The sequence below is a fragment of the Mytilus californianus genome, unplaced genomic scaffold, assembly GCF_021869535.1.
Source record: "Mytilus californianus isolate M0D057914Y unplaced genomic scaffold, xbMytCali1.0.p SCAF_2, whole genome shotgun sequence".
Classification (NCBI taxonomy): Eukaryota; Metazoa; Mollusca; class Bivalvia; order Mytilida; family Mytilidae; genus Mytilus; species Mytilus californianus.
This window is the reverse complement of record NW_026262668.1, coordinates 86,729,908-86,746,594: the sequence shown is the minus strand read 5'-3', so window position 1 is coordinate 86,746,594 and position 16,687 is coordinate 86,729,908. Positions and strand designations below refer to the sequence as shown.

Sequence of the window (16,687 nt, the reverse complement as noted above, 5' to 3'; positions counted from 1 at the left end):
CAAACTAAGTTTAATTTTGGACCCTTTGGACCTTAATGTAGACCAATTTGAAAACGGAACCAAAAATTAAGAATCTAAATACACGGTTAGATTCGGCATATCAAAGAACCCAAATAATTCAATTTTTGATGAAATCAAACAAAGTTTAATTTTGGACCCCGATTTGGACCAACTTGAAAACTGGGCCCATAATCAAAAATCTAAATACATGTTTAGATTCAGCATATCAAAGAACCCTAAGAATTCAATTTTTGTTAAAATCAAACTAAGTTTAATTTTGGACCCTTTGGACCTTAATGTAGACCAATTTGAAAACGGAACCAAAAATTAAGAATCTAAATACACGGTTAGATTCGGCATATCAAAGAACCCCAATAATTCAATTTTTGATGAAATCAAACAAAGTTTAATTTTGGACCCTTTTGACCTCAATGTGGACAAAGTTGATAACGGGGCCCAAAAATCAAAAATCTAAATACATGGTTAGATTCAGCATATCAAAGAACCCCATATATTCAATTTTTGTTGAAATCAAACAAAGTTTAATTTTGGACCCCGATTTGGACCAACTTGAAAACTGGGCCCATAATCAAAAATCTAAATACATGTTTAGATTCAGCATATCAAAGAACCCTAAGAATTCAATTTTTGTTAAAATCAAACTAAGTTTAATTTTGGACCCTTTGGACCTTAATGTAGACCAATTTGAAAACGGAACCAAAATTTAAGAATCTAAATACACAGTTAGATTCGGCATATCAAAGAACCCCAATAATTCAATTTTTGATGAAATCAAACAAAGTTTAATTTTGGACCCTTTGGACCTCAATGTGGACCAATTTAAAAACGGGGCCCAAAATCCAAAAACTAAATACACGGTTATATTCAGCATATTAAAGAACCCCATGAAATCAAGAATAAAACCCCATTGAAATTGGTCAAGAAATAAGCAATTTATAGGAAGTATCTTCTTTTGCACAATCCTGTGCTATTAAATATTTCTTGCTATTGCGCAATACTGTACAATTGACAATTTCTTGCTATTGCGCAATATTGTGCTATTGGATATGTCTTGCTATTGCGCAATACTGTGCAATTGAAGATTTCTTGCTATTGCGCAATACTGTGCAATTGAAGATTTCTTGCTATTGTGCAATACTGTGCAATTGAAAATTTCTTGCTATTGCACAATACTTATTATATAATAATTTACACATCCTGTTTGGTGTGTATCTCCTACCATATCATTATTATTTGATTTTAAATATAAATCAGAAATAACCAACTTAAAATGGAAAATTTTAAAAGAAACAAAAAAGGAAAAAAATAAAAAAAAGGAAAAAAAAATAAATCCCCCCCCAAAATTTTTTGAACCCCCATTATGATTCATCACCCCCAAACTCAATCCCAGCCTTCCCTTTGTGGTATGGTACCTTGCAGTACAATTTCAGAGAGATCCATACACTTGAACACAAGTTATTGTCTGGAAACTAGAAAAAAATGTGTTTTTTGGCCCCTTTTTGGCCCCAAATTCCTAAACGTTTAGGGCAATTACCCCCAAACTCAAACCCAGCTTTCCCTTTGTGATATGGAACCTTGTAGTACAATTTCAGAAAGATCCATACACTTACACACAAGTTATTGTCATGAAACTAGAAAAATGCTTGTTTTTTGCCCCTTTTTTTGCCCCTAATTCCTAAAATTTGGAGGCAATTACCCCCAAAATCAATCCCAGCATTCCTTTAGTGATATGGAACCTTGTGGTACAATGTCAGAGAGATCCATACACTAACACACAAGTTATGTCTGGAAGTTACAAAAATGCTTATTTTTGGCCCCTTTTTGGCCCCTCATTCCTTTACTGTTATTACCATAACCCCCAAAATCAATCCCAACCTTCCTTTTGTGGTATTGAACCTTGTGGTAAAATTTCATAAAGATCCATTCACTTAAACTAAAGTTAGAGTGCGAAAACCAATGTGTCTTCGGACGACGCCAGACGACGCCGGACGACGACGACGACGACGACGACGCCGGACGACGACGCCAACGTCATACCAATATACGACCACAAAAATTTTTTTGCGGTCGTATAAAAACGACAAAATTTCATTAAAATTACCAATTCAGGGGCAGCAAACAAACAACGATTTGCCTGATTGGTCTGAAAATTTCAGGGCAGATAGATCTTGACCTGATAAACAATTTTACCCCATGTCAGATTTGCTCTAAATGCTTTGGTTTCAGAGATATGAGCCAAAAACTGCATTTTACCCTATGTACTATTTTTTAGCCATGTCGGCCATTTTAGTTCGTGGGCGGGGTCATCGGACACATTTTTTAAACTATATACCCTAATGATGATTGTGGACAAGTTTGGTTAAATTTGTTTTAGTAGTTTCAGAGGAGAAGATTTTGTAAAAGATTACAAAAATTTACGAAAAATGGTTAAAAATTGATTATAAAGGGCAATAACTCCTTAAGGGGTCAACTGACCATTTTGGTCAAGTTGACTTAATTGTAGATCTTACTCTGCTGAACATTATTGCTGTTTACAGTTTATCTCTATCTATAATAATATTCAAGATAATAACCAAAAACGGCAAAATTTCCTTAAAATTACCAATTCAGGGGCAGCAACCCAACAACGGGTTGTCAGATTCATCTGAAAATTTTAGCCAGATAGATCTAGACCTGATAAACAATTTTACCCCATGTCAGATTTGCTCTAAATGCTTTGGTTTCAGAGATATAAGCCAAAATCAACATTTTACCCCTATGTTCTATTTTTAGCCATGGCGGCCATCTTGGTTGGTTGACCAGATCACCGGACACATTTTTTAAACTAGATACCCCAATGATGATTGTGACCAAGTTTAGTTAAATTTGACCCAGTAGTTTCAGAGGAGAAGATTTTTGTAAAAGTTTACGGACGACGGACGACGGACGCAAAGTGATGAGAAAAGCTCACTTGACCTTTCAGGTCAGGTGAGCTAAAAACTGCATTTTACCCCTATGTTTTATTTTTAGCCATGGCGGCCATGTTTTTTGACGAAATAGAAAATAAAACACAAACTTTATTCTAGATACCCTAAGGATCATTCAGCTTAAGTTTGGTTGGAATTGGTTCAGTAGTTTCAGAGGAGAAGATGTTTGAAATAGTTTACACCAGACGGACGACGACGACGACAAACGCCAAGTGATGGCTAAAACTCACCGTTCCTTTGGAACGGTAAAGGAACGGTGAGCTAATAAAAAAAATCGTAAGGGTTCCGCGGAACCCAGTGTCTCGCCTACTTTTGCTGTTAATCACAGGCTCAACAAAAATGAGGAAAAAAATTAATAAAAATATTCCTCTCTATACTAGCTTTTGATTGTAAGTAGCTTCTGTCCAAGTTTGGTAAAAATCCAGGATAGTTTATGAATCTAATAAATGTTTTAAAAACTTAAACTGCAGACTGTATGTAATGTTAACTGGAAGAAAAACTAAGTCCATTTATAAGTAAAATACGGAAAAAATGGAACAAAATTTTAACAAAATTTCCTACTAGATACTAGCTTTTAATCACAAACAAGCTTCTGTCCAAGTTTGGTACAAATCCAAGATAGTTTAAGAAAGTTGTTAAAATTTAAAAAAAACTTTAACCACAGAGTGAATGTAATGTTAACTGGCAGAAAAACTAAGTCCATTTATAATTAAAATACTGAAAAAATGATTTTTTTTTATTACAAAATTTACTTCTGGATACTATCTTTATGATCATAAACAAGCTTCTTTCCAAGCTTGGTGGAAATCCAGGATAGTTTAAGAAAGTTATTAAAATTTCAAAATTTTTAACCACAGATTGAATGTAATGATTCCTGGCAGAAAAACTAAGTCCATTTATAAGTAAAATACAGAAAAAATGGAATTTTCTTTTTACAAAATTTTCTTTTGGATATTATCTTATGATCATAAACGAGCTTCTGTCCAAGTTTGGTAGAAATCCAGGATAGTTTAAGAAAGTTATTGAAATTTCAAAACCTTTAACCACAGAGTGAATATTTGTGGACGCCTCCGACGACGACAACGCTGACGACAAAATGTAGGATCGCTATGTCTCGCTTTTCCCACAAAAGTCAAAGGCTTGACAAAAAGTATATAAAATTATAATAGGAGGGCACATTTGCCCTGTTGTTCAGATCAGAAGTACCTGTTTTTGTACTATCAAACTTCCGGGAACCAGTATGGTCTAATATGCAATTAAAGGTATGTTGAATTTTTCAGCACAAGTCAGGATAAGTAAAATTGAGAATGGGGAATGTGTAAAAGAGACAACAACCCGACCATAGAGCAGACAACAGCCGAAGGCCACCAATGGGTCTTGAATGCAGCGAGAAACTCCCGCACTAAGAAACTAAAATTAAAAATGATACAAGACTAACAAAGGCCAGAGGCTCCCGACTTGGGACAGGCGCAAAAATGCGGCGGGCTTAAACATGTTTTTTGATATCTCAACCCTCCCCCTATACCTCTAGCCAATGTAGAAAAAACAAACGTACAACAGTACGCCAGTAAAACTCAGTTTAAGAGAAGTCTGAGTCTGATGTCAGAATAGGAAACAAAAGAAAATAAACAAAATGACAATAATATATAAATAACAACAGACTACTAGCAGTTACTGACAAGCCAGCTCCAGACCTCAATTAAACTGATTGAAAGATTATGTCTTCATCATATGAATATCAGGCACAATCCCTCCTGCTAGGGGTTTAGTATTATACCATCATAAAATATATGAGAAGAACATAACCCGTGTCATGCCAACAACTGGTTTTAGAATAAATATGTTTAATTCCGATGCAAAGACCCTATAAGTGAATCAATATTAAAGCCAAAATCTGCAATCTTTAATGACCTGAAGTCAAGGGTCTGGAAATGCTCATATGAATATATTATTTATATATCTATTATATGTGTACTCCACATGAGGCACCCAATTTACTTTATACTTAATGATATGAAAGGCCATTATATTTGAGCATTATATATAAGGTATAGTTTTGACATGAAAGGACTGTCCCTTTATTTGAACTTAAAACAAAGTAGCCATTAATGCTTGAAATTGTAGAATTTAACATAGAAAGCAATGGGGCTAAGAATTAATGGTTTTATTCCTGATAACTTTCTCTGGAATTGACCACGCTACTTTTAATTTTGAGAAATGAAATAACCAAAAAAAAAGATCTCAATGAAATGACCAAAATTATTTCTGTAAAAAAAATTTTGCGACCTAAATCCCAATCTACCATTTCAGTCACTTAGCTTTCAAATTAGGTTACGTCTGACAGATATGAGCATTTCCAGACCCTTGACTTCAGGTTTAATGTTTTTTCCTGTTCTTTTCTTATTTCAAACTTATTGTCATATTTATTCAAGAAATGTTTTTTTCAAATTACTTTAAGTAATACCTCATCAAAGGTATGGTAAGTGTCACCAAAGGTTACTAAATAACTGTTTCATGTGACCTTTAATTATTTGTAGATCTTTTCTCATTAGTTAACAGTCTAGATTAAATGTATAAAATCAGTATTTTTTTTATGCCAAACACAAGAAAAACAAGACCCACAGGAACAAACAACAATCACTGAAAAAGAAATGTTGAACAAAACAAACTCCTCTTTAATAGCAATATTAAATGCTCCTGGATGGTATGGCTCTTCAATTCAAAGTTGTGGCTTGATAATCAGTTTGCAAATAATTCCACTCAAACCGTGGCAAAGGAGCCGTCTTAAACTTGTGAAGTGAGAGTTTTTTTTGCTCTGTGTTGAAGGGCCTCACTGTGTCTTTGAGATAAAGAACAGCAATTAAATCACTGTTTCTTTGCTTTTTGTGTTTTGTTTTTTTTTGCTGTGCATGTACTGATTTTGTGTCATGGATGGATAACCCATATCCTTTCTTTTCTATTATATGTCTACTCCACATGAGGCACCCAATTTACTTTATACTTAATGATATGATAGGCCAAGTAGTATTGTGGAAGTCACTGACAAATATAAAATAGACTGTTTAAATATATGTTTACAAATATTCTCTATAAACTTCAGTTACTGCAATAAGAACTCCTAAGTGTAATCATCATGGCTTTGAAATTTTGAACAAATTACTTACTACAAATAAAACTTTTTTTGTAATGAATGGTCATATATGGAAATGAAGAATCTTATACAATACTACTTAAATTCATATAGAAAGTTTTTGTGAATCACAAGTCTTATATATCCATCTTTACTAAAAACTTTGCAATAATTTACTAATTCTGAACTTTTTCCAGCAAATGACACTAATAACAATTTGTAATATTACTTTTGATTAAATTTTGAAATCAAGCCCTTTGAAATATCATATTTTTAAACATTTTTACAAGCAACAAGTGGTGCCGATAAAAAATGTATCAAATTACGGCCAAACAGATATTTACCATTCCTTTTACTAAAAACAAGAGGCTCTCAAGAGCCTGAATCGCTCACCTCTTATTTTTTGCTTAAATCTTTCATCAATGATTATTTTTGCTTTTCAATACATATTAATGAGTGGCTTAAAAATGCAATTTAAATGTTCTTTGTATCTGTCATATTTTCTTCAAAAGCAAAAAAATGCATTTTACCCCTATGTTCCATTTTAGCCATAGTGGCTATGTTTCTTGACGTACAAGGAAATAAAATATAAAATTTATACAAGATACTCTGAAACTCATTCAGCACAAGTGTGGGCTAAAATTGATTCAGCAGTTTCATAGAAGAAGATTTTTTAAAGTAAGCAAACTAGATAAGATGAACTAATTGTGAAATATTGTCTTTAAGGGACAATAACTCCTTAAGGGGTCAATTGACAATATTGGTCATAAAAAAACTTATTTGTAGATCTTACTTTGCTGAACATTTTTGCTGTTTACAGTTTATCTTTATCTATAATAATATTCAAGATAATAACCAATAAAATGCTCCGCTGGGCGCAGCTTGATACGACCGCAGAGGTTGAACCCTGAACAGTTGGGGCAAGTATGGACACAACATTCAAGCTTGATACAGCACTGAATTTGGATTGTGATTAAATATTTGACACAGTATAGGTTTCTGACACAGAATGAATGTGGTCTAAGAACTTAAAATTTTTTAATATACCTATTCAAACCATATCATTATTATTTGCTTTTATATATAAATCAGAAATAACCAATTTAAAATGGAAAATTTTAAAGAAAAAAAATCCCCCCCCCCAATGTTTTGAACCCCCTTATGATTCATCACCCCCAAACTCAATCCCAGCCTTCCCTTTGTGGTATAGTACCTTGCAGTACAATTTCAGAGAGATCCATACACTTGAACACAAGTTATTGTCTGGAAACTAGAAAAATGCTTGTTTTTGGCCCCAAATTCCTAAACATTTAGGGCAATTACCCCCAAACTCAAACCCAGCTTTCCCTTTGAGATATGGAACCTTGCAGTACACTTTCATAAAGATCCATACACTTACACACAAGTTATTGTCCTGAAACTAGAAAAATGCTTGTTTTTTGCCTCTTTTTGGCCACTTATTCCAAAAATTTTGAGGCAATTACCCCCAAAATCAATCCCAGCCTTCCCTTTGTGGTATGGTACCTTGCAGTGCAATTTCAGAGAGATCCACACACTTGAACACAAGGAATTGTCTGGAAACTAGAAAAATGCTATTTTTGGCCCCTTTTTGGCACCTTATTTCTAAAGGTTTTGGGCAATTACCCCCAAACTCAATTCCAGCTTTCCCTTTGTGATATGGAACCTTGCAGTACAATTTCAGAAAGATCCATAGACTTACACAGAAGTTATTGTCATGAAACTAGAAAAATGCTTGTTTTTTGCCCCTAATTCCTAAAATTTTGAGGCAATTACCCCCAAAATCAATCCAAGCATTCCCTTTGTGATATGGAACCTTGCAGTACAATTTCAGAGAGATCTGTACACTTGAACACAAGTTAATGTCTGGAAACTAGAAAAATGCTTATTTTTGGCCCCTTGTTCCTAAACGTTTTGGGCAATTACCCCCAAACTCAATTCCAGCTTTCCCTTTGTGATATGGAACCTTGTAGTACAATTTCAGAAAGATCCATAGACTTACACACAAGTTATTGTCATGAAACTAGAAAAATGCTTGTTTTTTTCCCCTTTTTTGGCCCCTAATTCCTAAAATTTTGAGGCAATTACCCCAAAAATCAATCCAAGGATTCCTTTTGTGATATGGAACCTTGTGGTACAATATCAGAGAGATCCATACACTAACACACAAGTTATGTCTGGAAGTTACAAAAAATGCTTGTTTTTGGCCCCTTTTTGGCCCCTAATTCCTTAACTGTTGGTACCATAACCCCCAAAAACAATCCCAACCTTCCTTTTGTGGTATTGAACCTTATGGTAAAATTTCATAGAGATCCATTCACTTAAACTAAAGTTAGAGTGCGAAAACCAATGTGTCTTCGGACGACGATGCTATTTTGGGGTCGTATAAAAACTGCAAAATTTCCTTAAAATTACCAATTTAATGGCAGCAACCCAACAATGGGTTGTTAGATGCATCTGAAAATTTTCAGGCTAATAGAACTTGACCTAATGAACATTTTTACCCCGTCAGATTTGCTCCAAATGCTTTAGTTTTTGAGCTATAAGCCAAAAACTGCATTTTACCCCTATGTTCTATTTTTAGCCATGGCGGCCATGTTTTTTGACGAAACAGAAAATAAAACACAAACTTTATTCTAGATATCCTAAAGATCATTCAGCTTAAGTTTGGTTGGAATTGGTTCAGTAGTTTTAGAGGAGAAGATGTTTGAAATAATTTACACCGGACGGACAACGACGACGCCAGACAACGGATGCCAAGTGATGGCAAAAGCTCACCGTTCCTTCAGAAGGGTGAGCTAAAAAGTGGGAAAAAACATTCCTGAGTGTAGGCAAATGCACATCTATGTAGCGGCTATTATTTTGCTATGGTTCCTTTGCACACTAATTCAGAATGGTATAAAAATGAAGCAGCAAACTGAACCACATCTCATCTGAATTAATCTAAATATTTTACAAACCTTCCACCCTCTAACATAGCATTGTAGCACCAGACTTGCTGCTTTTGTTCTTTGATACTGTTTCTTAGCCTGTGAAAATTTAATAGTACCGTAAATTCAGAAATTATTGTGTGCATGTAGTATTGCGATTTATAAAGAATGAACAAAAATTTGAGTTTAACTATTGCGATTATAGGAAAAGCCAAATACAGATAAATATATCAGATATCAGAATGGGAGTTCTTATTATTGCAATATTCAAAGAGTCGCATTATTAGCATTGAAAAAAAACTCACAATAATTTCTGAATTTAAAGTTATTAGAAAATAGATCTTTCAGTGCTGATGTGAAAAAATTATCAGAATGCACAATAAACAAGAATGTATCCATAGTACACAGATGCCCCACTCGCACTATCATTTTCTATGTTCAGTGGACCGTGAAATTGGTGTCAAAACTCTAATTTGGCATTAAAATTAGAAAGATCATATCATAGGGAACATGTGTACTAAGTTTCAAGTTGATTGGACTTCAACTTCATCAAAAACTACCTTGACCAAAAACTTTAACCTGAAGTAGGACAGACGGACGGACAGACATAAGGACAGACGAATGGACACACAGACCAAAAAACATAATGCCCATAAATGGGGCATAAAAATGACTCAACTGAAAAAATTAAGAACATAAAATGTGTAAAAGTAGCAGGATGGAACCCTACAGTCTTGTAATTTGAGGTACATGAAACTGTTTTATTCCTTTTAAATTGTTTCTCAATATACATACCCAGAATCCTCTGAATCGACAGGAGATTATTATTTGACTTTTCTTCATAAGCCGATAGAAAGTCCTCTGCTTCCATCCTTTGTATATTTTCTGTACCATTGTAGCCAAATCATGCATTTTCTGTCGCCTACTTTCTTCAATGTCAAATAGCTAAACAAACAAATAAAATTAACATAGAGTTATATACACTATCACCAAAGGACGTATTCTTTATGACGTGTCAAAAGAAAAGATCCTAAATACAAGTTTTATTAAATGTATATTAAGGTTTGATCAAACAAATTAACATCTGATGCATTGGGTTTTTGCCTATTATGACCCATTACTTTGCCAAATGTTTATTGAATTGGTTGTAGAACAAGAAGCCTGTGACAATGTGCCAGAGTCGATATGCAGTTACATGGAAGGAGTAGGTACTGTCAGATAAACATACTAGTTCCTATACACTTCCATAAAACATTTTTACCCTTAAGAGTTTTTTTTGGAAAAACATACAATTCCTGAAATACCAGATAGTGGGTTATTTTCTTGGGTGTAAAATTTAGCAGTTTAGGTTTATAAAAACTATACTGAAAATGTTGGCATTTTTCATTTATATGGCATATTCAAAATTCTGAATTATTATTTTGGCAGACTTTGAACTGAATGTTAGTAAAAGATTGCAAAATGGATGGTGAGATCCCGTCAATATGTGATATATTTCTAAGAAAATAAAAAAATTCTTTCAAAATATTTGAAAATGAAAAGCAAATCTCAAATAAACTGTATTTTAAAATTTGACACTTATTAATATTTGGATAATAATTAAATTTATAAAGACTTAGTGAAAGGAGCTGAGTTTTACATGTACCTCTAAAGAGGATTACTAATATATATTATCCCAGGTTAAAAGACATACATCATTTTTCATATTGGAGATGTGTTATTCAGAATTTACCTCGTTTTAAACGTATACATAAGAACCATTGTAGACATGCTGTTATATAAAAAATGTTTAACATATAAATTGGTGGAATTTATTTTAGAGTTTTGGGCTAACTGCTAAAATAAGCTTAAATATACAACCCACAAATAACTTCTTATACAGTACATTAGTTGAAAATTATCAAAAAGATGTATAAAATAAAACTGATAAATATCAAATCAATTAATAACGACTATAATATCTCAATAAATCATATAATACATTTATCTGAATATCAATTAATATAGTAGCATACCAGTTTGGGATTCTGTATAAATATTTTTGTTTTACCAAAGGCATATTCATCCACAGGAACTTCTTGAGCTACCAGTATTAACCGGACTCCTTCTTTTGGAGCACCATGCCATGAAGGCCAAGTCTCAGGAGCCAACATTTTGTAGCGAAATAAAAATTGTTCATAAATTTGACGGAATGCATAACCTGCTCTCCTTACTCGTACATTTTCCATTAAGCTGTAAAAAACACCTAAATTTCATTATCAGATTAAATCTTTCATGGTAAGATCTCCAGTTGACTTATCAACTAAAATGTTCCCTTTTGGACTTGCTGGTGCAAGCTGAATTTAAAGAAATACAGGGTGCTCCATTTATTTTCTTTTTAAGCCTCATGATAAGAAATAATACGATAAGTATAGGTTTTAAAGGAAGTTTGACTGGTCCTGGAATTCATAAAGGAAACTTAGACCACTATGCCAAAGACATGTATTTCATTTCTACAGGTCTAGGTCAATGACTCATATTATATTGAAGCCAAATGTCAATTAGGTAAGAATTTAAATGACTAAATGAAGTATGCAAGAGATGTTTTTTTTTCGCAGATTCAATAAGATTCAATACAACATAAGGCTAAAAGTTCATATTTAAATATCAACATCAGAAGTAGTCAAAATTCCATTTTAAGTATAAATGTCAAAACAAATGTATGTTTTAATTAAACACAGTTTGGTTTTAAAAGCTTGAGGACAATAGTGAAGAAAGAAACAACAAAAACAACAAATGTATAATTATCACTCTTACTTTTCCTTTTCACATTTCATTCAAAGAGGATAGATATTTGAGAATCTGTAGTTAATAAGCAACTTTTATAACTCTTCCTTCAGTCTTGTTATTGAAAATTAAAGAACAAAATTGTACATGAGACTTATATCATACCACTTTCAGACTACAAATGTTTACATCTTTTATTTATATATATATATATTAAACTAATTTGTTATAATTATTGTATTCCTGGGTAGAAATTCCAAAAAGGAACATACAATACATTATTGTAGTAAATAAACCACTTTTTGGGCACTGGCCTTCTTCAGTTTCCCTATTATCTTTCTAAACTACATCGTAGGCTAGTAAATTTTCACAATGCATTTACATGTATATAACTGTTCCAGACCATATGAGTTTTTGGAACATACAATTATGGTTATGACCATATGTGTATATACCCATATGGTCCTGTAATTAATGATGAACGTTGAAATGATGAACTTTTGATACCGTAACTTTCAATGGGTGCAATCCTTCGACTTGTCATAAAAAAGTTTATAAAATGTTGAGTTACTAGTATTTAATCATATGGTAACTAGTGTCACATGATTAATTAATAAAGTAACTATGAATAAGTTTTTTATAACCCAGTAAATTTTACTCGCAAGTCAGAATTAGAGTAAAGGCATTTTTATAGGGTCATTATCAATTTGCCCTGACGAATGACACTTTGTTGTCTTGAGAAGAAAACTCCAAGATATCTTAAGTAAATGAAGTGTTTAACAAGAAGTTAACTGTTTTAATAACAGATGAAAAAGTCAACAGAATAAAGACACTTTAACTGAAACTAGCTAAGGCAAGGAAACAGATACCCCAGATTCTGACAATATGTCAAAGACAAAAATTCTAGTTTGTAACTTTTGTCATTTTGGATTTGAAGAATGATTCATTAGTTCCTGGGAAAGATGTTAGAATTCTTACACAGTTTATCTTTGCTTCATCTTTTTTTAAATAATCCTGTGTGGCACATATTTTATCTGTCCAAGGGCAACTACTAAAAAAAAAAACTCTTTTTTTTTGTTCTTTAAAACTTATTAAAAATAGCTTAGAGATATGAGTGCTTGAGAGCAAATGCAATGCAATTTTTAATATAATCAATATTTCCATGGGCCATAACTCTTTAAAAAATATTTGATAGGCACTGATTTTTGAAGTTGTCTGTGACATTGCTGATATAAACATTTGATACAAATTTGATAAAAATGTGACAAAAATTGTACATGTAAGAGTGCTTATAATGTAATTTTCCATATAATTAATATTTCCAAGGGGCATAACTCTTTTTTAAAATAGTTGATTGGCACTGAATTTCAAACTTTTTCCGAGACATTGCTGATATAAACCTATGATATAAGTTTTATAAAAGTCTGGCAAGAATTGTACACATGAGAGCGGTAACAAGACCAAGAGGACAGATGCATGGACGGACGCCCAGTATTTTTATGTCCCCAGCAACGTGACGCACAGGGGACAAATTTGTCCATAACAGGTTTGTTTTATTTCTTACTTTCTGCCATTGCAATTTAGATGCTTTGAAATTAGGTTTTCTATGTTTTGTTTTCCGAACATACTTGTTTTGTTTCTAACTTGTTGATTAAAAAGCACACACATAGGATAAATGAGCATAGATCATTGGTAAATGTTGATCATGCATATCTGAACAATATCTATATGGTCTAAATACTCATATGGTATGATCCATTACTATAAATGGTTTAGCCATACGTGTATGGTCCAAATGCTCACATGGTCATGAACATAACCATTGAAACATATACTTTTAAATGAACAAACATTTTCCTGTATCTAAAAATAAAACTCCTACCCTAAATATCTGACTTGATGTTCCACAATCTTCAAATCCAACTGATTGCTTTTCTTAAAATCATTTGGCTGTAAAATATCAACATGTATTCTATTAGGCAATGAAATACTGCTAAATGATACATAAGATGTATCCCAAAATTATCTTCATTAGACAGTACCTAGAATTAAATTTTCAAAAGTTTTTAATCTAATTGCAACTGGTTATGAATTTTTTTAATGCACCAACAGATTTGTAAATTTAATTTTTTTTTTAAAGTTACCAAGGTAACTATGTTTTGTTTCCTAACCATTTCTTCAATCCATGTTCTTCAAGCATTCTAAATTAGTTTGGATGCAAATATTTTGCTGCTTTAATACTTTATTGTTATCGCCAGTCTTTGATTTAAAATGTTAATAAAATGCTTCGCTGGGCGCAGCTTGATACGACCGCAGAGGTCGAACCCTGAACAGTTGGGGCAAGTATGGACACAACATTCAAGCTTGATACAGCTCTGAATTTGGATTGTGATTAAATATTTGACACAGCATAGGTTTCTGACACAGAAAGAATGTGGTCTAAGAACTTCAATTTTTTTAATTTACCTATTATGGTCCAATGTCCAAAATCAAAATACATGGTTAGATTCAGCATATCAAAGAACCCCATATATTCAATTTTTGTTGAAATCAAACAAAGTTTAATTTTGGACCCCAACTTGGACAAACTTGAAAACTGGTCCCATAATCAAAAATCTAAACACATGTTTAGATTCAGCATATCAAAGTACCCCAAGAATTCAATTTTTGTTAAAATCAAACTAAGTTTAATTTTGGACCCTTTGGACCTTAATGTAGACCAATTTAAAAAACGGGACCCAAAATTAAAAATCTAAAAACACGTTTAGATTTGGCATATCAAAGAACCCCAATAATTCAATTTTTGATGAAATCAAACAAAGTTTAATTTTGGACCCTTTTGACCACAATATGAACCAATTTGATAGCGGGCCTACAAAATAAAAAATCTAAATACATGGTAAGATTCAGCATATCAAAGAACCCCATATATTCAATTTTTGTTGAAATCAAACAAAGTTTAATTTTGGACCCCAATTTGGACCAACTTGAAAACTGGGCCAAAAATCAAAAATCTAAATACATGTTTAGATTCAGCATATCAAAGAACCCCATATATTCAATTTTTGTTGAAATCAAACAAAGTTTAATTATGGACCCCAACTTGGACCAACTTGAAAACTGGTCCCATAATCAAAAATCTAAACACATGTTTAGATTCAGCATATCAAAGAACCCCAAAAATTCAATTTTTGTTAAAATCAAACTAAGTTTAATTTTGGACCCTTTGGACCTTAATGTAGACCAATTTAAAAAACGGGACCCAAAATTAAAAATCTAAATACACGGTTAGATTTGGCATATCAAAGAACCCCAATAATTAAATTTTTGATGAAATCAAACAAAGTTTAATTTTGGACCCTTTTGACCTCAATATGAACCAATTTGATAGCGGGTCCACAAATAAAAAATCTAAATACATGGTAAGATTCAGCATATCAAAGAACCCCATATATTCAATTTTTGTTGAAATCAAACAAAGTTTAATTTTGGACCCCAATTTGGACCAACTTGAAAACTGGGCCAAAAATCTAAAATCTAAATACATGTTTAGATTCAGCATATCAAAGAACCCCATATATTCAATTTTTGTTGAAATCAAACAAAGTTTAATTTTGGACCCCAACTTGGACCAACTTGAAAACTGGGCCCATAATCAAAATTCTAAACACATGTTTAGATTCAGCATATCAAAGAACCCCAAGAATTCAATTTTTGTTAAAATCAAACTAAGTTTAATTTTGGACCCTTTGGACCTTAATGTAGACCAATTTAAAAACGGGACCCAAAATTAAAAATCTAAATACACGGTTAGATTTGGCATATCAAAGAACCCCAATAATTCAATTTTTGATGAAATCAAACAAAGTTTAATTTTGGACCCTTTTGACCTCAATATGAACCAATTTGATAGCGGGTCCACAAATAAAAAATCTAAATACATGGTTAGATTCAGCATATCAAAGAACCCCAAGAATTCAATTTTTGATGAAATCAAACAAAGTTTAATTTTGGACCCTTTTGACCTCAATGTGGACAAAGTTGATAACGGGGCCCAAAAATCAAAAATCTAAATACATGGTTAGATTCAGCATATCAAAGAACCCCATATATTCAATTTTTGTTGAAATCAAACAAAGTTTAATTTTGGACCCCGATTTGGACCAACTTGAAAACTGGGCCCATAATCAAGAATCTAAATACACGGTTAGATTCGGCATATCAAAGAACCCCAATAATTCAATTTTTGTTAAAATCAAACTAAGTTTAATTTTGGACCCTTTTGACCTTAATGTAGACCAATTTAAAAACGGGGCCCAAAATCCAAAAACTTAATACACGGTTAGATTCAGCATATTAAAGAACCCCAAGAATTCAAGAATAAAACCCCATTGAAATTGATCAAGAAATAAGCAATTTATACGAAGTATCTTCTTTTGCACAATACTGTGCAATTGAATATTTCTTGCTTTTGTGCAATACTGTACAATTGACAATTTCTTGCTATTGCGCAATATTGTGCTATTGGATATTTCTTGCTATTGCGCAATACTGTGCAATTGAAGATTTCTTGCTATTGCGCAATACTGTGCAATTGAAGATTTCTTGCAATGGTGCAATACTGTGCAATTGAAAATTTCTTGCTATTGCACAATACTTATTATATAATAATTTACACATCCTGTTTGGTGTGTAACTCCTACCATATCATTATTATTTGCTTTTAAATATTAATCAGAAATAACCAACTTAAAATGGAAAATTTTAAAAGAAAAAAAAAAGGAAAAAAAGAAAAAAAAAGAAAAAAAAAAAATCCCCCCCCCCAAATTTTTTGAACCCCCTTATGATTCATCACC

The 16,687-nt window shown here is 32.5% G+C and overlaps 1 protein-coding gene across 4 annotated transcripts in view; it reads right to left on the bottom strand.

Annotated features, from left to right (window-relative positions):
- Nucleotides 1-16,687, bottom strand: part of LOC127730361 (unconventional myosin-Ia-like) — a 102,499-nt gene that overhangs the window by 19,644 nt on the left and 66,168 nt on the right. For all 4 annotated transcript variants that reach the window (XM_052238732.1, XM_052238731.1, XM_052238734.1 and 1 more), the window contains 4 exons: nucleotides 13,714-13,781; nucleotides 11,081-11,297; nucleotides 9,861-10,010; nucleotides 9,096-9,164 (listed from right to left, as the gene is read on the bottom strand). In XM_052238732.1, coding sequence (XP_052094692.1) covers nucleotides 9,096-9,164; nucleotides 9,861-10,010; nucleotides 11,081-11,297; nucleotides 13,714-13,781 — 504 coding nt within the window. The remainder of the gene's footprint in view (nucleotides 1-9,095; nucleotides 9,165-9,860; nucleotides 10,011-11,080; nucleotides 11,298-13,713; nucleotides 13,782-16,687) is intronic.